Here is a 22,959-nt window from a genome sequence, read left to right as displayed (position 1 = left end):
TCGTGGGTTAGCAGCTCAGTACCTCACCCACGACGCCAGCAGGGATCCTTGAGGCCAACATAGAGTCAGGCTGGGGGTTGTTCTTAGAGATAGAGATAGCTCCCTGCCACGCCCCCCCCCAGACCCCCGTACCCCTCAGGGCCCTGCTCACATCATTTTCCTTCTTGGTAGCTTCCTGGAGTTCCATGGCCTGCTGGATGTACATTTTCCCAACCAAGATTTCCTCTTCCAGCAATGACAGCTCTTTCAGCGAAATGGGCCAGTTCAGCCGTTCTAGGGCCTCATTTAAAGCTGCCTTGTTTTCCAAGTACTGCATCGGCTTGTTGGCATCTAATCTAAAACACCCAAAACAAGAGACAAAGTGATAATAACAGGAAAAGATACATTCTTAGTAAGCTCTCCCCTAAGAAACATCAGTGAAAGCAAGGGCTGGCTGATAAGTCACAATCTGGTCCAGTGGCCCTTCAGGACTTCGGCAGTTTGCACAAATTACGTATAAAACTTGCTGTGAATTGTGGTAGGCTATTTACCCCATTCATCTCAGTTGATCTCATTGGATTAACTGACTTTCTGAAAATCTGAAGCATTTATGAATCTTTTCAACTCATCTTCCCCTAGCATATTTAGAACCCACTCCTCTTCTCCCCAGCATGAACATCTAAAGAAACAGAAATGAGCTTCGAAGAATTTTCACACAATGATGCCTAGCAGTGATGCTGGAAAAGAGAGCAAGAAACAGAACAAAAAGCAACGTGCGTTAGGGCAGTCAGTGTTTTTCTGGGTATTTTGGTGGAGGTATTTTGACCTCCTTTCTTCCTCACAAGCCTAAATGGAGCTCAACTGTATGGTTTCACTATTTTGGTGCTTAAGGAGCAGAAACCAAACTTCCAAGAGCTGATGACCAGGCTTCTGGCAGTCACTGTGTGGGTCCGTGGTCCAGGACTCGGGATTCAATTGCCAGTCCAGTTGCTTTGTGTGTGTGTGTGTGTGTGTGTGTGTGTGTGTGTGTCTGTGAAGGAGAGAGAACATTTCATAATCATCATTCTCATATTGCTGACAACATCATTTACTTCCTCTAGATGTTGAATGTTGGAAGAATAATCCACAAACAATGCTCCTCCAGAAGACAGGGAAATTTTCTTATTGGAAATTTAAACTAAGATCCCTAGGATATGTCTTGAGTTTACTCAGAGTGGGAAATGGGTCTTCTGTCAAGCTGCTGGATAGTGCTGCAGAGAGAAAATGTTCCGGGAAATACAGAAGGCTTCGCAAACTCTCACCCATGCTCAACATTCTCCTAATGTGAAAGCTGTGTGCTCAGCTCCAATGGGGCTTTCCACTGGACGATGGGGGCTTGGAAAGTGAATGTTCTGGCCCCTTTGCTAAGGTTTCAAAGCTTACCCCTCCAATGAGTAGCGAGCGAGCCTTCTAGTAATTTATTCTCTAAGTGAATCTTAGAGTTTACAAACAAAATTCAATCCTTTCCCAATTTATAAACATTTCAATACAGTTAAAAATCATTGTTTAGAAGGTGGCAAAGTATAACCAAACAGAATTTTTTCAAAAGGAAAAACAGATATGGGAAATCAATTGTAAGAACATGTAAAAGGCATCAAATGGCAGCCCAGGGAGGGACTTTGGTGGAAACGCTTGCGGCTGACCTTTCCAAGAGTAAGGCGTTATTGATGTGCGTAACAGACAGTTACCGCATGCCTGCTCTGTGCCGAACTCGCCGAGAGTGTTAGACGCTGGCCACTCGCGGATGCTCACCAGCTACAGCCTCTGTCTTGTACAGTTTACGATCCAGTGGGGAGAGGATACTAAGCCAGGGGATAAAACCACGGGGACCCAGTTTCTGTTCCAACAGGTGCAGGGTACGTCAGCAGTCTAAGCAAACGCCTACACAGAAACCCCGGCTCTGGAAACGGTGTTGGAAGAAGGCCTTCGCCCTTGGAGTCTCAGGAAAGCGGAAGAACATAAGCTGAAAAGCAAGGCAGGCTTGGGGTGGGTCACAGACGTGGTACTTAACAGCGGCGTGGCCTTGTGATTCGCAGACTGGAGTGGCCTCAGGAGCCTCTGAAGGGCTTCTCCCAACACCGTTGCCCTGACTGTGCTGGTGCAGGGGGCGGTTGACATGGGGGACGATGCCCTCCCGCAGGATGCGCGGGAATGAGATGACATGATAGGGGCAGCGTTCACTAAGGTCCTGAAGACAAAGGGGGTGGTGGTGAGAAACCTACTCAAATCCCGCTGCCCTCCGAATTCCTTAGGCACAGCCCTACCTCTGACGGAAGGGGTTCCCCTCTCCGACCTTCCTCCTCCAGGTCAATTCCCAGGACCCCGAGGAGCTCATCTGGCCTGGTGTTCTCGCCTTTGCCCACAGAGAAACGCCCTCAGAAGGTGGGAGCTGGACGATGGCAGGCCCTGCCTGGGGAGCCCTGCACCTTCCGGCCTCAGTGGCAGGCCTCAGAGGAGGGGGACCAGGAGAACCAGTCAGTTCTGTGGCTGGACAGGCAAAGGACGAGTCAGTTCAAACGTGGCCTTCGCACACGAGGAGGGCTGAGGTGACTTACTTTTCTCTTTCCTCCTCAGATAACGCTTGCCAAACAATTCTGTTCAACCGCCTGTTAAGAGAAACCAACAGCGGGGATTTAGTAGCAGCACTGCATTTCATTGCAAAAGACTCAGAGGGGCTCTGACAGGGCGCCCCGGCAAAGCGCCCCATCGCCAGGCCACCCAGGTGTTTCTTTCCAGAGCTGGGGTAAGAGTCAGTGTCTGCCTCCCTCAGCGTCACCACCAAGCGAGCAGAGGTGCCACATCTGACCTCCTTTGGCTCCCCTGTTGCCAGGAGACAGAGGTCAACTATGTATGCCCCACTCTGGGTCCTTGTTAACCCAGTCCAACCCCAGCCATTCCTCCCACAGCACTCTCCTGGCGCACTGGGTTCGAGAAGTCTGCGATGGCCGGAGAATTCACAGATCGAACTCCCAGTTATGGGCGTTTACTGGGGAAGTCAACAGACGACCACAAGTTAGGATCAGCGAACAGTGAGGATCGAGTCATGGCTCCGTCTGCCTCTCCTTAGCTAGCAGCTAAGTCTTTCTCTTTAGTCTCAGGCTCTCAGCCAGGTGGCCCCTTGGCTTGTGTCTCCCCGGCCCAGGGAGCCAGCTCGCTGCTCTCCCTGTGTGTGTCATGGCTCAGCGTCTTAGCGCTGCTCTTCCGGTCGAGCTGGTGGCCTCCTTGCCTTGTTCTCTTAGTCTCTGACTAAGTCTCTCAGTCTCTAGTCCCTGCCACTGCAGAGAGAGGTCTTGAACGTGCCCCCTGCTGGCTTTTCTGCCAATGGTCCCGAGACTTCTCTGTCCTCCTACTGAGATGGCTGGCTCAGCCTTATAGCCAGAGGAGTGGCAACTGACACTGACCAGTCCCCTTTATTAATGTAACACACACTGGATTGGCATAGTCCCATCCAAATATTTATTGGGGCTTGCAGAGAGATGGATCTCACTCACTGACATCTAGTCCATTCTGACTCATGTTCCCCTCCTATGGAAGAGCTACAGTGAGAAATATCAAGCTGATACCAAGAGCTCAAGTAGAAAGTAAATACTTAGAAAATATTGATGGCAACAGATGTATAGATATGCTCGATACAACTGTTATAAGAGCTGTAACCAATAAAATGATCTTTTCATTCAAAATAATTAATTAATTATATATCGCTGCACTACAGATGGTATTGGGCTAATTTGTTAAATATTAAAAGGGGACCCAGCTTAGTCAGAAAGCCTAGACTGAGTAAAGGCAGTAAACAAACTATTTGGACCTCATTACATCTGTATATCTATTTGTAAAGGATCCCTGGTGGCATAGTGGTTATGCATTGGGCTGTGACCCATGTGGTCAGTAGTTCGAAACCACCAGTAGCTCCGCAGGAGAATGACCACGCTTTCTACTCCCATAAATGTTTACAGTCTTGGAAACCCACAGGAAGGTCACTGTAAGTCAGCATTAACTACAGGGCAGAGGGTTTGGTGTGTTTTTTTTCCCCCTTTGGCTGTTTCTAAGACGTCCCAAAGTGGTGCAGATGTGATGAGCTTGGTTGCTACCTGAAAGGTTGATGGTTCAAAATAAAGACAGAGATCTCTGTATAGGAAAGGCCATAGCCACTGAAGACCCTATAGAAGACAGTTATAGCCTACACACCGGGGTGCCAGAAGTTGGAACTGACTTGACCACCGCTGATTTGGCTGTTTTGGGTGAAGTATCTAAGCGACTACCATTTTCTTCTGAAGAAAAACCTAACCCTTAGCTTGCCTTGTGTTCTGCACAGGTCTCTCAGAGCAAACGATGTTAACAGAGCGATTAAACAATAGGATCAAGACATGTTAGAGCTCAACCAAGGAGACTCCTGTATCCTCCACAGGAGGCTGCTCAGATAAGGTGCCCAAATGAGGTGCAGATAAATGAAGTGACTGTCTCTCCCCGCAGCTCACTGGCCGTGCGGAGTGTTTTCAGAGAAAGGGTGTCGGCCCAAGGGGAAGAAAGAAGGCTGGAGCCAGCACGTCTGACGGCCAGTCGCAGCCCCTCTCCACATCGGCTAGTCTCTGATGCTTCTTTCAGAGGCACCGCCCGAATCAGGCGAGGGAAGGGCACAGCAGGTGGATTCAGGGACCATGCGATTCCCCATAGAAGATGCTGCTCCAATCAAAGGAGCTGGAAGCAGGCCCTTCACTACTGGATTTCCATCGGGGCAGCCAGGCTCTGGGAGCACATTCCAGGGATGATGGGAAGGTGGCTCAGACTCAATCCTTAAGCTCAAGTCACTACACCTCCTACTAACAGGGAGACTTAGGCTCAGGGCCAAAAGACGAGGATAGTGACAGGCCCTCTGCTAACGTTGCCATGGGGACTCGGTGAGCCAGTGGTGTGGGCACCGCACACAGACTGGTATCTGCCAGCGGCAAGGGGAAGGAGGTAGAGCGCTGACGTGCTTCTGTTTCACTGGAAATTTTGGGTTTCTTTCATGATGTGATTCATGTCATAAGCTCCAAGCCTTCTAAGACAGTTTTAAAGGATCCATAATGGATCTGACACCAAGGGCTCAAACAGAAAGTAAATGTTTAGAAAATGATGATACCAACATAGCTACAATGGATGTATGGAATGTGATAAGAGCTGGAAGAGCCCCCCTAGAATGATTAAAAGAAACAAAAAAGATCCACAGCGTGCATCTCAACATGCCCACTTGGTTGCTGTGTGATCTAAAGTTACACTACCTGACACACCCTCCTGTGCTCATCCATCAAGCAGGGTGACACCCCCACCCGTGGGGTTGGCAGAATGAAAGGAGATGTGGATGGATCAAGTGATCGGGACGAATTCAACATTCATTCCATCCAGGTTCTGAAGAAGACTGAGGTTTAGACCCTCTGAGAAACTGCTGGCAGATGTGGGTCCAATTAGTCTGTCTGTCTATCTCTAACACACATACACACACGCACACACACACGCACACATACACACACACCCATCATATCAATTCCGACTCCTAGAGACCCGTCGTTGGGGCTTCCGATACCTCTTTACAGGAACAGACAGCCGCATCTCTCTCCTGTGGAGCGATGGTGACTTTGAACAGCTAGCTGACCTGGCATTGAGCAGTCTCTTGCTTAACTGGCAGTGCCACCAGGGTTCCTCAAGTACTCACCACATGTCTCTAATTCTAACTGAAAGGACTATTTTCATAACTTTTGCCATTCTCCTGCTTCCCCTCTTGGTTAAACTATTTCAAAGCGCACGGGAAACCCTGGGAGTGGACAGAAACGCAGCCCGAGCCGGGCCCGCCAACTGGGGAGGTGGCCACAGGCAAGCGGCTCAGCATATGGAGGTAGGCATGGCCCTGAGGGCCTCTCCCAGGAGGTCAGCTGATTAATCCAAGAATCTTCCGAACAACCATTACCATTGAGCTGACTCCGCCCGAGAGCGCCCTCACACAGGCCAGGGTGGAGCCGCTCCTCAGGGTCTCGGACACTGCGGGTCTGGGCGGCAGCAGACAGCCTCATCTTTCTCCCTCGGGGTGGCGGTGGCTAACCCCTGGGGCCTGGGATCAGCAGCCTAATGCTTAACCCATGGTGCCACTGGGATTCTTTCATTTGTTTAAGGGCAGAGACATTTGGCTCAGGGGTTACATTCACTGGTTTCTTTATTTCTAGTTCTCAAGTTTACTTGTGCCGATGATCGACTGCTCTCGAAGCAGGTCGTGACTCACCGGCCCTCGGAAGTCTGAGCAGCAACCCCTGCAGATTGGAGAGCCTGGTAGAGAACTCCCAGAATGGTCCCAGATGCTTCCCTGTGGACCCGAGGCCTCTGACCTTGGCCTTGGACTTGCAATCAAAATAAGCTGTACTGGCGCAAAGCTGACGTTCAGACACCCAAAGTCAAAACTGCTGCCTCAGTTCTTCAGGTATGAAACAGAAGGATCTACTACACACATGGGTACTAAGTGTGACCCGATAGTTGATGTCGTGACGCTGACCCAGTGTCTGTGAATTCCTCGTTGGCCTGGTTAGTTAGCCCTATCCATTTGGTTGGAGTTAGTGCTTCGGCTGGCTTGCTTTTCATAGGCAATACCATAGATGAGTATGCCTAAGGGTCATCGATTATTTTGCACATTCTGCATATCTTTACACAGGTGGAGTCAGGAGAAAAAGGAAATTGATAGAGATACAAAACTTTAAAAAATATACTGTTCAATGCTGCACACCAGAAAGTTATTGTCCTGGATAATATTAATAGAATTTAAAAATGCAAGTAAATGACTTATGCGGAAACATAAGTTAATATTAAGTTTTATGGAGTTTATCAACATCCTATATGATTGATTGATTGAATGCCATTAAATATTAACCTTTTAGATAATGAGATTCTGGTGACAACCTTTCTTGACTGTTGCTGGTCCATGCCATTGGGTTGGCTGTGACTCACAGTGACCCCATGTGCAAGAGAACCAAACACTGCCCAGTCCGGCACCCTCCTCACAGCCGTTGTCTGCTTGAGCCCCTTGGCGCAGCCCCTGTGCCCATCCAGCTCATGGGTAGTCCTCCTCTTCCTCCCCATCTTCTACTAAACCAAGCACAAGGCCCTTCTCCAGGGACTGGGCCCCCCCTGCAAGCATGTCCAAAGCACACGAGATGAAGTCCCGCCTCCCTGATCCTCAGGGCCGTTCTAGCGGCACTTTGAAGTCAGGCGTGTCTGTTCTTGCGGTCCGTGGTCCTCCCAATCCTCTGCCAGCACCGTCGTTCAGATGCGTGGCTCTTCACCAGTCTTCCGAAGGGGTGCTAAAAGGTGTCTCCAGGTCCTTTGTTATTATTATTATTAGTGAGAAATGGAGCAGATCACTTCCTTTGTCTGTTTTCTGGTTTTGCTACTGAAGAGCTCTTTCCTGCCTGGGGAACTCTGGGGCGGGGCATGGGACAGTGCCCTGCTCTTAAAACCCTAGGGAAAGGGCGAGCCAGGGTGCAGAGCGAGCCATGTGACGATGACACTCCATGCATTTATTTTAGGGTCGGCAGACTTTAGAGAATGAAAGGGGGAAGTAATTAAATTAATTGCTCTTGATATAAAATTAAAGTAATCCTCACAACAGCCTTGTGAGAGAGGTGTAAAGTCAGTAGGTGGAGGCAGCTGAAGGAGCTCATGTGAGATCGCATCAGCTCTCAGGTGGGGGCAATGTCAGAGGCTCAGGTTTGGGGAGATTTGAAGATATCTCTGACTGGACCCTAGGTCAGGACCCCTGGTGGTGTCGTGATTAACTCATTGAGCTTCGAACTGCAGGGTCAGCAGTTCAAAACCATTAGCAGTTCTGCTGGAGAAAAACTGGGATTTCTACTCCTGTAAGCAGTTAAAAGCCTCAGAAACCCACAGCGGGTTCTCTGCGAGTCAGCATTGACTTGATGGCAGTGAGTTTGGTTTAAGTTTGGTGACCGGCCCCGTGGAGAAAGGCCTTAAACTTCTGAACACTCGCAGGCACATTTAAAACCAAATGGCCGGTAAATGCCTGCCTGGGCCACCTGACTTCCATGTGCCGTTTACAGTTTATTCAACCTTTCAGAGCCAAGAACGGGCTTGCCTGAAGAAGCTGGGCCTGCTTGAAGTTTAAGTACTGCACCAACAATTAATTATGTGCTGGGGTAGGAAGGAGAGGTGATTAGAATTCCCGGCAAGAGTGAAGACGTCCTTGTAAAAAGAAGTCTCCTGTAGTTGGCCCTGACACACTGACTACTTAAGAGCATGAATTTCATCGCAGTGAATTTGATGATCTTCTTGACCTTGAAATAATTTTCAAAAATAGCAACACACACAGATCTTCACTGTTTCATCATTTCCTAGAGCAGTGGATCTCAACCTGTGGCTCACCACCCTTTTGGGGGTCGAATGACCCTTTCACAGGGGTCACCCTATTCATAACAGTAGCAAACTGACAGTGATGAAGTAGCAACGAAAATAACTTTATGGTTGGGGGTCACCACAACGTGAGGAACTGTATGAAAGGGTCGCGGCATTAGGAAGGTGGAGAACCACTGTCCTAGAGTTTTCTCCGCCACTTTACAGGATGTTGAAGGGTGGACCCATCAGATCATTCCGCTAAAAGAAAGACCTGGAAGATCTCCTGAGTTTTCTGTGGGTTTTGGAAATGGAGGTAGTTTGTCTAAAAGTTTGTTGTCAATCTACTACTGCTGCTGTTGAGATGGCTTAGGGAATATATATATATATATATACACACATATATATACATATGTATGTATGTATGTATGTATATATACATATTCCCCACCTCCCACCCCCAGGTAGCTGCTATAGATGAAAAGTCCAGGCTCAACTAAGAGAAAGTCAGCAAACAAGGCCCCAACCCATTAAAGACCAGCCAGGAATAGTACTCACTTTTCATAGGACTTAATGGCTTGTTCGACTTTCTGCTTGTAGATGTTGAGCTTCACTCCTTGGGGGTTAATCAATGTCATCTTGTTTGTGTTGTTGCACACATGTGCCAGCGGGAACACCTGCACATCAAGACCAAAGGAGAGGGTCACTGGAGAAGCTGACAGGCGCCTTTCACGATGTCTCTGCACCAAGGGGCTGCGCAGTACGTACAATGCATTCTGCCCGTAAAGAAATGAGAAAATCTTGAAGACAAGAATCAGAGATACTATTCCTCTTCCTTTACATCTAATATAATTTTTCTTAAAAATCATTTTATTAGGGGTTTACACAGCTTTTATCACAATCCATCCATCCATCCACTGGGTCGAGCACATTTGTACATATGTTGCCATCACCCTTTTCAAAACATTTGCTTTCTACTTGAGTGCTTGGTATCAGCACCTCATTTTTTCCCTCCCTCCCACACCTTCCTTCCCTCCTTCCTTCATGAACCCTTGATAGTTTATAAATTATTATTTTTTCATGTCTTACACTGACCAGTGTTTCCCTTCACCCACTTTTCAGTTGTCTGTCCCCCAGGGAGGGGGTTATATGTAGATCCTTGTCATCAATTCCCCCTTTCTCTCCACATCTTCTCCGTACCCTCCTGGTATGGCTACTCTCAGCACTGATCCTGAAGGGATCATCTGTCCTGGATTCCCTGTGTTTCCAGCTTTTATCTGTACCAGTGTACATCCTCTGGTCTAGCTGGATTTTTAAGGTAGAATTGGGGTCATGATAGTAGGGTGGGGGAGGAGGGGAAGGAAGCATTAAAGAAATAGAGGAAAATTGTGTGTTCATTGGTGCTACACTGCACTCTGACTGGCTCATCTCCTCCTTGTGACTCTTCTGTAAGGGGTTGTTCAATTGTCTACAGATGGGCTTTGGGTCTCCACTCTGCACTCCCCCTCATTCACAATGATATGATTTTTTTGTTCTAGGTCTTTGATGCCTAATACTTGATCCCATCGACACCTTGTTATCACACAGGCTGGTGTGCTTCTTCCATGTGGGCTTTGTTGCTTATCAGCTAGATGGCCGCTTGTTTATCTTCAAGCCTTTAAGATTCCAGATGCTATATCATTTTTTACTCCCCCCCCCCTTTTTTATTAAATAATTGTATTGGGGGAATCTTACAACTCTTAGCACAATCCATCCATCCATCTATTGTATCAAGCACATTTGTACATATGTTGTCATCAGCGTTTTCAAAACAGTTTTTTCCTACTTGAGGCCTTGATATCAGTTCTCATTTTTTCCTGCCCTCCTCTCTACCTCATTAACCCTTGTAAATTATAAATTATTATTTTCATATCTTACATCATCCGTTGTCTCCCGTCACCCACTTTTCTGTTGTTTGTCTCCCCTGGGAGGTGGTACTATGTTGATCCTTGTGATCGGTTCCACCTTTCTCCCCTTCACCTTCTCCTTACCCTCCTGGTATCTTTATTCTCTTTTGGTCCTAAGGGTTTTATCTGTCCTGGATTCCCTGTGTTGCGGGCTCTTATCTGAAGCGGTGTACATGGTCTGGTCTAGGCAGCTTTGTAAGATAGAATTGAAGTCATGATAGTGTGTGTGTGGGGAGGAAGCATTAAAGAACTAGAGGAAAGTTGTATGTTTCATCAGTGCTATATTGTGCCCTGAATGGCTCATCTGCTATATATTTTGATAGCTGGACAGCATCAGCTTTCTTCACCACATTTACTATGCACCCATTTTGTCTTCAGCGATTGTATCACGAAGCTGAGCAGCATGGAATGCCAGATTAGCAGAACAAGGTATTCTTGCATTGAGAGAGTGCTTGAGCAGAGTCCCAATGTCTGTCTACTACCTTGATACGTAACATATAAATATATGCAAATATATCTATTTCCCTATTGTTATATATATACATATATATATACATTTACATGCCTGTGTTTAGAATCTGTAAATGCCCTTTGCCTACTAGTTTTTTCCACTATTTCCTTTTACTTTCCTCTTGTCTCACTATCACGTTCGACCGTCATTCAGGTTTTGCCCTTGATCAAGCCCTACCAGGCATCCTATACCCTCCTTGCCATCAATTTTAGATCACTTGTTCTCTTTTCCCTGGGTTTGTTAACACCTACTTCCTTTCCCTAGCCTCCCCTTCTCCCATGTACTCCTGGAACCATTGGTCCCATTGTTTTCTCTTCTGGACTGTTAGCCTCGCCTATCTTATCTAGATAGATATGCAGAGACATTAATAAGCACAAAAACAAGGTATAGCAAAACAAAACAAAAAACAACAACAACAACAAAAAACTACCAAAAAAAGCAAAAAGCCTATAAATAGTTCCATGTCTGTTTGTTGACCTTTAGGAGCGTTTTCTGGTCGAGTCTGCTGGGCTGCCACACACTGACCCCAAAGTCTAATTTTGGTGTCTCCAGGGATGTCATTGCTTTGCCCTCAATCTAATTATTTTTACAATCACCCCAAGTGACAGTACTACTCTGCTTTAGGACACCCCAGTTGGAATTGATAATAATCATTCATTGTAAGTCTCTAGATATTTATAAGAGTGAAAAATTTCATTAAAAAAGTTTCACTGTTACTTATGTGTAAGTTACTAGTTGAGTTAAACATTTTTATCATGTATTTATTTTACATTTGATTTTCATTTGAGATGACCTATCCTTTGACCATTTTCCTTGTCAATTTATAAGAGATTCTTATACCTGTCAAACAAAGAATGGTTCATGGTCAATGAAACCATATTTTACAAGAACAAAATCTAAAAAGGGAACAAGGTATATGAGAGAAGTGTGAACTTAATGCATTTTAAGAAGTGTCTTCTGGTTCTATCACACACACACACACACACACACACACACACACACACACACATACACACAGGTGGCAGATCACTCACACTTTCACCACCAGAACCCATTTCTACCTCCAGGACCAAATATAGTCAACTTGGAGTTTTATTATCAAAAAGCATTTGCTTACATTCAAAATCAATGTTTAAATAGTTGGGGAAATTTAATTGATTAAATTCACAAATCTTGATCAGGTAGTAATTTAAGTACTCGTTAAATATTTAGAAGAAATGGCTTTGTTTAATATGTTTAAGTGTTGGCTGGTTAATACGTGTGACTAATAATTGGGCAGCAAAGTAAAAGTACTATGGATAATTCCTTCCTTTATCCCAACGTGTGTGTGAGAGAGAATTCCTTTCGATATTCCAAATGTGTGTGTGTGTGTGTGTGTGTGTGTGTGTGTGTGTGTGTGAGAGAGAGAGAGAGAGAGAGAGAGAGAGAGAGAGAGAGAGAGAGAGAGAGCGCAGGAGAGATTTAAATAGAAGGACCATCAGCCCTTTGACACATTTATTACAAATATTTTTCCGAATCTGTATTTTAATTTTATTTATTTTTTGATGTGTAGAATTTAAAAATTCTTGTTGCTGCTAGGTTTTATTGAGCTGGTCCTCCCTCACAGAGACGGTACACAGAAAGAAGTCCCAGTCCCGCCTCGCAGTCGTCGGTGTGCGTGAGCCCGTTGTTGCAGCTACTATGTGAACACCATCCGGCGAGGAGCTTCCTCTCTGCTCCCCTCTGCAGCGCCAAGCGTGATGGCCTTGTCAGGGACTGTTCTCTGTGGGTGAGACTGGCTGCACCCCCAGCAGTCCACAGTACTTTCGTTCCCTTCACCGGCCCCGGAGCTCAGCGGCACCCACTCGTCTGCATTCTGCCTTGTTCACCGTCCAGCCTTCACATGCAGGTGAGGGTCACTGTGGCTTGGACCAGGCACACCTTAGCTCTCGCCGGTTCTGAGCAGCAGATTCGTCCAGTGTGACACGTCGTCGGTTTACTTGACGTCGAGGGGCGTCCACGCAGGGCGTGTTGTCTGCGTATCGCCGGCTGTTAACGAGGCTTCCTTCTGACACGACGAACATAACTTATAAGCTCAGAAGGTCCTTGCTGTGCTCGTTCATGGTCAGGGAGACCCAGATTTCTTCTAAATGTTTTGTCATGTGATTCCCTATATTTAATGTTTCAGATATAGGGTACCAAGGATTCCACAGCAAGTGTCAATATTTGTTTTAATGTTAAATAAGTTTCCCTTTTAAACATCATATTGCTTTCCCATTCTTTCAAATGAACATCAGATGTGAAGTTAAAAAAAACCCACTGGAATTTTTATTCAGAGTCATTAAACTCCGACTAAGTGGTCTTTCCCCCAGACTTCTAAGCAGGACATATTTGACATCTCCTCATGTACTCAAATATCTCAAAGAAAGTTTTTTATTTTCTTCACACAAGCTCTGGCCATTTGGTGGTGGGTTTCATATCAGATTGATAGATAAGTAGGTGCTATCAAATGGACGCTGACTGCTGTCCACCTGCACCACAGGGCCCGGCACTGTCAGGCTACCTCCTTCCAGCCAGGCGGAGCGTGCTCACTCACTGCTGCGCCTAGTGTGATAATCATCTCCCTGAAGCGCTCCCGGAGCCTCTCCTTGGGCCTCTCCTGTCCCAAACAAGGGCGTCCTCCTTCGGTGGCTGCTTTCTGCTGCGAGTCGAGCAATGCCCTGCCGCGACCCATAGGTTCTCCTTGGTGAGCTTTCAGATGTGCATCGCCAGGTCTACTTCCTTGGTGTCGAAGCTCCACTGAAACCTCCCCACCACGTGGGCCCTTCTGGAAATGGAACTACTGTGCTGTGGCTTCCCAACATCACAGCCGCAGGCGAGCCACGGATGTCCAGCAAACTGACAGTCCAGGTCGGGGTTAGTCTTAGACACCGTATTGTTGGCGGAGCTGCTGTGAGTAAAACCTCCAATTTCTCAATTCTTAGAAAATCTAATTATACTTCCAAAACTCTGTCAGCAAGTCAATTGTGACTCGTCGGTTAATTAAATTCATCCTCTCACTCCGTGCCTGCAACAAGGCCCTCCTCATCTGCTCTTCCTGTGTCTTTTGAGTTGTGTTCCAAATTACTATCAAACAGCGCTTTCTGTACAGTGCTCTCAGGGTCACGGTCAAGCTCCGGGGTCACCTCGCCTGTCTCATCTCACACAGTCTGAGCCTCCGCTTGTCTGTGACTCGGGCACGCCACCCCAAAAGACAGCGGGAGCTTCCCCCTTTAGAAGATTTCCACGCAGCCCCTCCCCTCAGAGCCGCCTTGCTCTTCGCCCTGCGAGTTCCTTCTCGTGTCTTCCTCACCGGCGTCCCGATTCCACCGTGTCACCTTCTAGCCATCACTTAGCTGTCCTTCCAGTGTGTCCCTGCTCCTACAACTTTCAATTATTTTGTTTGCTGATTATTCATTGGTAATCGGTTCCCTGACTAGATAAATGGTAAGCTTTCTAACAACACAGACCTTACGCCATGTGCCCAGAGCACAGGGCCTGGTGAAAGACGGCATTCATGTTATTGATGAGAGAAGGGGAGCGAGTCTACGTTTTATCCTGAAGGAGTGTTAGGCGCGAAGGCTCACATGGCTAAGGTTTGTAGAAACGTCTAGACTGCGGTGTGGAGAACAGAGCGACCACAGTGAGGAGCGTTCGGCAGCAATTCCGGGTGAAAGATCTTGGCGATCTCAGATTGAGTGTCACAGGGAAGAGGGAGACAGTGTGGTGTCATGGAGACCAAGAGAGGGAGCTTTCGGGAAATAATAGCCATTTGTCAGATACGACTACGGTTCTGAGTGAGGAGCTGAGACATGCCCTTTGCAATGAGCATGGGTCAGAGAGAGAAGAGAGTGGAAATGACACCTCAAAACAGAGCTCCTCGGCATTTGCCTTCAGAGTGAACTCTTCCTTAATTCACTTCATCCCCACAAATGGCAGCCCTAACCTTCTGGGCACCCAGAAGCAAAGTAAAACAAAAATAACACCATCATCCTGGGCTGTGTTTTCCTGCTCCACAGCGAATCCACCAGCAAACCCAACGGACAATTCTTTCAAAATCTATCTGGAATTCAAATCTTCACCCTTCCGCTTCTAGCCTAATCCAAGAGTCTTCAAGACCATAAAGCACACCAGGGCCCTGCAGGGTAGGAGTGAGGGTCAGGCAGGAAGTGCTGACCTGGCTTTCCATGCTCCTTAGGTTTGGCGAACTCTCACTGTCTCACGCTCTTAGCACTCGGCTACCACTCCTCCATTCTTACCTGGCTGCATACGAGGGGTCAAAGGCGAGGAGGAAGGGAAGAAGAAAGATGCATGATTGATAAATACTTAGAAAGAACATTTTCTGGAGACAGAGAGTTGAACAGCCTGAACAAGTGAACAGGGTTGAAGACAGAGTCTAACTGGGGTTTCTGTCCCAAGATGCAGGGAGCCCTAAGAGCTCAACTGCTAGAGACCAGTGGGACTGCAAGACCTGGATGAACCAACCACCAGCAGAATGCCAATCCTTGGGAGAGGCGATTAATTGGATGGGCCATCAAACAGGGCCATCTTCAAGTGACTAAGTTCATTGTGATTAGGGTGTCCAAAGGTGTGAAAAGCAGGCATGTAAAGTACAAATTTAAAAATCAGAAGTGTCATAAGAAGAAATGAATAGGAAAAAGAAACAACTAAAAATCTACCTTGGAAAACAGAGATGTTAGAGTTGAAATTTAAAAAACCTTAATGTAATAAGTTCTTGGCTAGACATATTTTTTTTAAGTGGTGAACTGGGGAGTAGTACTAATGATTTCCTGCAGAATGTAGAACAGAGACCAACAAATAAAGCATGCACTTATTAGAAATTCCAAACGGAAATAATAAGCCCTTAGAGACCCAGCATTTGGAGCTATAATTGAGTTTCCTAAACTTGAAAAAGAAATAAGTCCTCAGATCAAAAATTAGTCCACAGGAAAATAAACTAATAAAAATACATCCAAATCTACACACATTGTAGTAAAACTGAAGAAGACCAAGCACAGAAGGAAATTTAAAAGTAAGCCGAGCAAAAATGACAATGTAAAAGATCAACATAGATAACAGACAAGAGTTATCAGAAGATAACAATATCTTCAAAGTGGTACGAGGACTTTACTGATAACTGCCAATCTAACAAAGGACTGGAAAGTAGCTAAGAAAAATTATATTACACGGGTACAGATCAGAGCTGGAAACACAGGGAATCCAGGACAGATAAAACCCTCAGCACCAATAATGAGAGCAGCATAAGAGGAGGGGAAGGGGAAGGTGGGGAGAGTAGATCACAATGACCTACATATAACCCCCTTCCCTGGGGATGGACAACAGAAAAGTGAGTGAGGGGAGACATTGGACAGTGAAAGACGTGACAAAATGGTAATTTATAAATTATCAAGGGCTCATGAGGGAGGGATTGTGGGGAAGGGAGGGAAAAAATGAGCTGATATCAAGGGCTCAAGTAGAAAGAAAATGTTTTGAAAATGATGATGGCAACAAGTGTACAAATGCTTGACACAATGGATGGATGGATGAGTGGATTGTGATAAGAGCTGTATGAGCCCCCAATAAAATGATTTTTAAAGGAAAGAAAATTTATAATAAACAGAAATATGGGATGGAAAAAAAATCAAAATAGATAAACGTCTAAAAGAGAATGTTAACTAGCAAGTTTCAGAATAAAGTTTGGCTATAATATTTGTATACAGTTTTAAACATGTAGAACAAAGTTTTAGCAATTTTTGTATTAAGAATATGGAAATATGCATGGAAATAAGAAATGCTGAAAAGCCAGAGTTATTAAAATAAATCAGTAAGTTTAATTACTGAAATTAAAACCAAAAAAAGTTATATACTCTCAAAGAAATAGTGAGACTCGAAATCATGACAAGACTGTGTAGAGAAGGCTGTTCCCTTCATGAGAAGAAGGGAGGAGGACACGCTTTTAAAAAGGGGCTGCACCGAGGGCCTCAAGACGCCAGCGCGTGCTTGATCTACTGTTCAACTCTCTGAAAATTAAAGTCCAGGTTTGAAACTATCAGCAAGCGTGACTTCTAAAAACTGGGTTTCAGGACAATTGAAGAGGGATAGGCCAAACTTTGACATATATATATTTTAACTAAATATGTACATTGTATATTTAAAACATTAAAACCAAACAAGCAAAGGGTAAAGATTTCGGAAACTATAAGGAAAGAAATGTTAGAAACTGCATAGTCCAACCTCTATACTTGTAAGATTTCACATCCGGCTTCAAACCAATCGTTTTCAAAGGAAGTAGAATAGTGGGTTAACAGGTAAGACGATGAGACGTTGGAGACTTAATAAAACACGCCCGAATGAAAAATAAAAACCAGCCCATAAAATAAGCAGCTTACAAAATTGCTTTCCCAGTCTGCGAGTTCTATTTTCCTCTTTTGGTGAAATCATCTATATAGTTTGTCTTGTTTTATTGTGCATTTTCAGTTATGTTTAATAGCATGTTTGTGTCATTAATTAGGGACCCTAAGTTTGTACCCATCTTTTCGTGGCTGATCTTTATCATTTTAGGTCTTTGGTGCATCTTAAGTTCATTTTTGCATATGGTGAGATACACTTCCCATTTCATTTCCTGCAAAAGGATATTCTGTTTTGCCGGTACCATTTGCTAAAGACCTGTCTTTCTCACTGAATGATTTTGGCCCTTTGTCAAAGTCCGAAGAGGGATGAGTGTACTTCTGTGGATTTTATTTCTGTTCTGATCTATCTCTGCGGATCATTGTGCCAGGCATCGCCTCTTTGACCACGGCGACTGCGTGTTGGTTTGATAGTGGAAAGGAGGAGGCGTCCTCCTGTGTTGTCTTCAGCAGTTCTTTACTTATTCGAGGTCTCGTCCTTTTCCTATAAAATTGATCATCTGTGTTCCCGGCTCTTTAAAGAGCGATGCTGGAAGGGATCTGGGGACTGCATTATCAGTAGATCACTTTGGGTCATGTTGGCACTTCAACAATGCTGTCTTCCTAGCTACAAACAGGGTGTAGTTTCCACTTATACGTCTCTTTTGGTTTCTTGTAATAGTGGTTTGTAGTTTTCTTTGTTCGGGACTTCTGTTTCTCTGGTCATACTTATTGCTAAGAATTTCATCTTTTGATGACTATCATAATGGCATTATTTTCCCGATTTCCTTTCCAGAGCTCTCTTTGTTGTGTAAAGTCATCTGATTTTGTGTGGATCTTGTACTCTGCCACTTAACTGGACCTTTCAGAGAGTTCCAGTCACTTTCTCTTTGAGTCCTTGGGATTTCCTTTGTACAGGGTCCTACTGTCTGCAAATAGAGTTTTACTTGTTTGACAAGTTGGATACCTTTAATGTCTCTTCCCTGCCTTATGGGTCTGGCTAGACTGCCAGTACAATGTCGATAGGAGGGTGTTACAGGGCCCCCTTGTCTGCTCCCGAGCACAAGAGGAATGTCCTCAGTCACTCTCTAGTAAAAGCAATGTTGACCTTTGGCTTTGTCTAGATAAACCCAAACCCACTGGAATCCAGTCGCTTCCCACTCAGAGTGGCCCTATAGGACAGGGTAGAACTGCCCCTGTGGGTTTCCGAGACTGTAACTTCTTACAGGACTAGAAAGCCTCCTCTTTGTCCCATGGAGCTGTTAGTGGTTTCAAACATCTGACCTCTCAGTTAGTGGTCAAACTTGTAGCCTACTATGCTGTCCTTATTATGTTGCGTTCCCTTCTATTCCTATTTTTTTGAGCATTTTTATCAGAAACGGGTGTTAAATTTTGTCAAATGTCTTTTTTGCGCTAATTGATATGATCGTGGGCTTATTTTCTTTATTTATATGGTGCACTACATTGATGCTTCCCCCAGTGTTGAACATTCTTGCAAGCCTGGGATGAATCCCATTTGGTCATGATGTGTTCCTCTTACGGTAGGGTTCTGTTGGCTAGGGTTTTTGGTGTTTGGTTTTTTTTTTTGAGATTTCTCGCATCTATGTTCATGAAGAATATAGTCCGCTCTTCTCAGCATGTTTGGAAGATTCATCAGTGAAGCCACCTGGACCCAGACGTTTCAATGATGACATATGTATGAGACAAGCGCCTAATCTTGGAGACTGATAGACAACTTCAAAACCCCAATAACAAAAAGAAGAAGAATCTAGTTTAAACATAGGCAGAGACATGAACAGCCATGTCCCCAAAGAAAGCATTCACATGACTAACCAAGATATGAAGTAATGCAATCTTCAATCATTTGATAGATCCAAATCAAAACAACGAGATATCATTTCACCTCAGTATAACTAGCAAAGTTAGAAAATAAACCAGAAAGCAACAAATTCCAGTGAGGCGAGAGGGTGTGGGCAGACAGGAACGCTCGCACATCGCGTACTAAATGGGAAGGTAAAATGGTGCGCCCACTGTTGGAAACAGTATGGAGCTTTCCTCAAAAGTTGGGAATGGAAAAGTCACATGATCCAGCAATCCCAGTACTTGGCATCTATCTGAGAGAAATAAAAGCCTCCACATCAGCAGATATACATACACCCATGTTCATCACAGGACTATTAGCGCCAATGCAAAGGTGGAAACCATCTCAAGACCCATCAGTGGAAGAGTGGAGAGCCAAACTATGGTACACACACATGAAATATTATTATATGACATTAAAGAATAACGATAAATCTGTGGAACACTTATAACATGGGAGTACCTGGAGGATATTTTGCTGAGTGAAATAAGTCACTTACAAAAGGAAAAATCTGGGATCATTATTAAAAGTGTTTAAAAAAGTTATCCACACGCACGGAAACATTCTTTGCTGGTTACCCGGGACGGCGGGAAGGAAAGGGAGCACAGGCGAGGAACTGGAATGTGGACGTGTAGTTCTGAGGGTCAAGGGGAAGGCAAATGTAATTGATTTTTTGAAAACTGTTCTGCTATGGTTATCTAATTTCTTTCAGGAAATGAAAATAAAGGGAAAAGATAGCTAGAGGTAAGACAAAGCATTAGAGGATTAAAAAGGAAAAAGTCTCCACAAAATTAAAGCTCTTTAAAAAAAATCTCAGAATGAGGGGGGATGGAGCAGAGACCCAAAACCCATCTGTAGACAATGGGAGGTCCCCTCACAGAAGGGCCACAGGGAAGGGATGAATCAACCAGGGCGCAGTATAGCACCAACACACACAGTATTCCTCTGGTTTCTTGAGGGCTCCTCACCCCCCGCTATCATGACCCCATTCTGCCTTTCCCTTTGGGCTACACTGGAGCATGTGCACAGGTACAGATAAGAGCTCGAGACCACATGGAATCCAGGTCAGATGAACCCTCAGAAAGAGGAATGGGAATAGCGATACCAGAGGGTAGGGGGAAGGTGGGGAGAGAAAGGGGTGAGGGGAAGAAATCATGGAGGAAGGGAAAAGCAGTTGGTGTGAAATATGAAGATAATAATTTATACTTTACCAAGGGGTCACGAAGGTGAGAGGAGGGGAGGAAAGTAAAAAAGAGAAGCTGATACCAAGGGATTAAATAGAAAGTAAATGTTTAGAAAATAACATATGTACAAATATGCTTGAGACACTTGATGTATGGATTGTTATAAGAGCTGTAAGAGCCCCCAGTAAAATTATTTAAAAATATATATATCAGAATTCTATAACTAGCTTTCAAGTTTGTTAAAGTATATCTCAACTTAATATCAACAACATAAAATACTTAGCAATATTATCACATTTCACTATGATCAACTTTTTAAAAATCTATTTAGTTTTTTTATCACGGTAAAAGCATATAACAAAACATTTGCCACTTCAACATTCTTAACTGTACATCGATTATGTTCACCACATTTTGCCTCCATCACAACTATCCATTTCCCAATTTACCATCACCTTAACCAGACGCTGAGCGTCCCTTCAACAACGGCTCTCCCTTTCCTGCTACCCCTGATAATCACTAATAAACTCGATCAGCGCTGACTCTGGTTTTTGACTAAATGTCCTTAGAGCAAGCCCATTGTCTCAAGATGTACTTTCCTTTTTTGTGGATTTAGATCTCTTGTCTTGCACTGCCATTGTGTACTTTGGAGTGGTGATCGTTGAAACTTGGCTCGTGTGTACCAACGCACATTCCTTTCTGCATGCAGACTTGGGCAAAGACAGTCATGCTCCACACTCGGAGGGTCTGGTCTTAGACTTTACAACACGGTGATCAGAAAGTGGCCACAGGGGATGTTCTGCTTATGATGTGAAGTTCAGTGTGGCTATGAGGTCATAAAGAGGATTCCCACAGGTACTGGGGGCCCCCAGCTTCCGTAAGGAGGTCAGAGGGGGTGGGAGGGAGTGAAGACAATGAAGAAATTGACAGCTCTATTTGAGAGGCAATAACACCGCTTGATCCCAATATCTGTGAACATGATGCAAATCAAACCTAACGACTAATGAGGAACTATTCTAGGCAATATTTGAAAACAAAATGGAGGCTCGAGGGATTATACTCTTCAATCTCCTTGAGATGAGCAATAACAGCCTTGTCAAGTTGAGTATAGATCCTTTGTGACAAGATTGTAACATGAGAAAGGCAGACATCGAGACTGAGAAAGAGAGAGAACACAGAAACAAAGAGCAAAATAAATTGCTGAAATTCAGGGACAGACTGATACAGGCTGATTCTTTTAGGAGTTGGCCCATTTTAAAATCAGAGATACCCTTGTTATGAACTGTGCCCCCCATACATGCTGTAAATCCTAACTTTTTCCCCTGTGTTTATAATTCTATTTGGGTAAGGTTAGACTTTGTTAAATTAATGGGGTGGTGTAGTAATACAGAGTGTCTCTTTTGTGTTAAAAAGCTAGCAAGATTAAATAAATAAGAAAAGCAGAGATGGAGGAAGACACAGGCCAAGTCACAGGAAGATCATCTAAGCAAAGAAGCTCACAGAGAAGGATCTCTGTTCCTCCAGAGCTTCTCCCTCCACCCCCACCCCCACCCCCCGAGAGAAGCTGATACCTTTTGTCACCAATGTAATTCCCCTTTTTCTTAAAACTTCTTCATAACATCCCATGATTATCCCATTTCCTTCCAAAAACCTGTCAAGATTATTCCTCTGGCATCCCAAACAGCAGACACTGTAACATTCTGCGCTCACCCTCTTTGGACCCCTTTTTACAATTGGACCAACCCAATAGATTCCCACTGGCAGTCCTGTTTTGATTAGTCCTCGCTGTCTGGATCATATTGGTAAATTCAAGCCCTTTCTCCAGTTACAATTCATTGTATACAGTTTTTTTCATTAACTTCGATCTGACTTAAAGGACTGGTGGAGAGATCAGCTGTTTGAGCGAGCTGAACTTCATGCAACGCTTCCGGTGCTCACCGAGCCAGGTGGCACTACTGAGAGAACTTGATCACAGGGAGGAAGCATTTAGGAACTAGAGGGAAGGCTTATTGGGTGCCCTCAAGTTCATTCCTACTCACAAGCTCACTATGTGCAACATATGAACCTTTCCCGGGCCTGCACCACCCACAGAATTGTTTCCATGTGTGAACTCATTGTTGCAGCAATGGTATCAGTCCATCAGGTTGAGCACCTTCCTCTTTCCCATTGGCCCTCTGCTTTGCCATCGAGAGTGTTCTTCCTTGGGAGCTGGTTCTTCTTGACAAGGTTCTTCAGCAACGGCATAGTTCAAAACCAGCCGTCCTTCTTTGGTCATCCTTATTTATTGTCCAGCTTTCACTTGCATGTAAGGCAATGGAAAACACCATGGTTGGGGCCAGGCCCTCCTAAGTCCTCAAAATGACATCTCTGCTTTTCAACGCTTTAAAGAGGATACCTGCAGCAGATTGGTCCAGTGCGATATACTTGATTTCTTGACCGCTGCTTCTATAAGTGCTGATTGTGGATCCAAGTAAAATAAGATCCTTGACAAGCTCACATTTCTCTTCATTTATCATGATTTTGCATCTTGGCCCCGTGTTGGCCATTGTTGTTTTCTGTATGCTCAGGTGTAGTCCAGATTGAAAGAAATAGTCTTGGATTTTCATCTAGAAAAGGTTATGCCATCTCTACATCTGTTATTAATGAGTTTGCCGCTATAGGCTAGCTTCTC

The 22,959-nt window shown here is 44.9% G+C and overlaps 1 protein-coding gene across 1 annotated transcript in view; it reads right to left on the bottom strand.

Moving 5' to 3' along the window:
* Positions 1 to 22,959, bottom strand: part of VWA3B (von Willebrand factor A domain containing 3B) — a 245,586-nt gene that overhangs the window by 56,945 nt on the left and 165,682 nt on the right. Inside the window, exons 19-21 of the mRNA XM_075562679.1 lie at positions 8,941 to 9,059; positions 2,574 to 2,624; positions 152 to 335 (exon numbers count right to left, since the gene is read on the bottom strand). Of these exons, the coding sequence (XP_075418794.1) occupies positions 152 to 335; positions 2,574 to 2,624; positions 8,941 to 9,059 (354 nt within the window). The remainder of the gene's footprint in view (positions 1 to 151; positions 336 to 2,573; positions 2,625 to 8,940; positions 9,060 to 22,959) is intronic.

The sequence above is a fragment of the Tenrec ecaudatus genome, chromosome 11 (genome assembly GCF_050624435.1).
Source record: "Tenrec ecaudatus isolate mTenEca1 chromosome 11, mTenEca1.hap1, whole genome shotgun sequence".
Lineage (NCBI taxonomy): Eukaryota > Metazoa > Chordata > Mammalia > Afrosoricida > Tenrecidae > Tenrec > Tenrec ecaudatus.
Note: the sequence above shows the minus strand (reverse complement) of the source record. Positions and strands in the feature narration are given on the sequence as shown.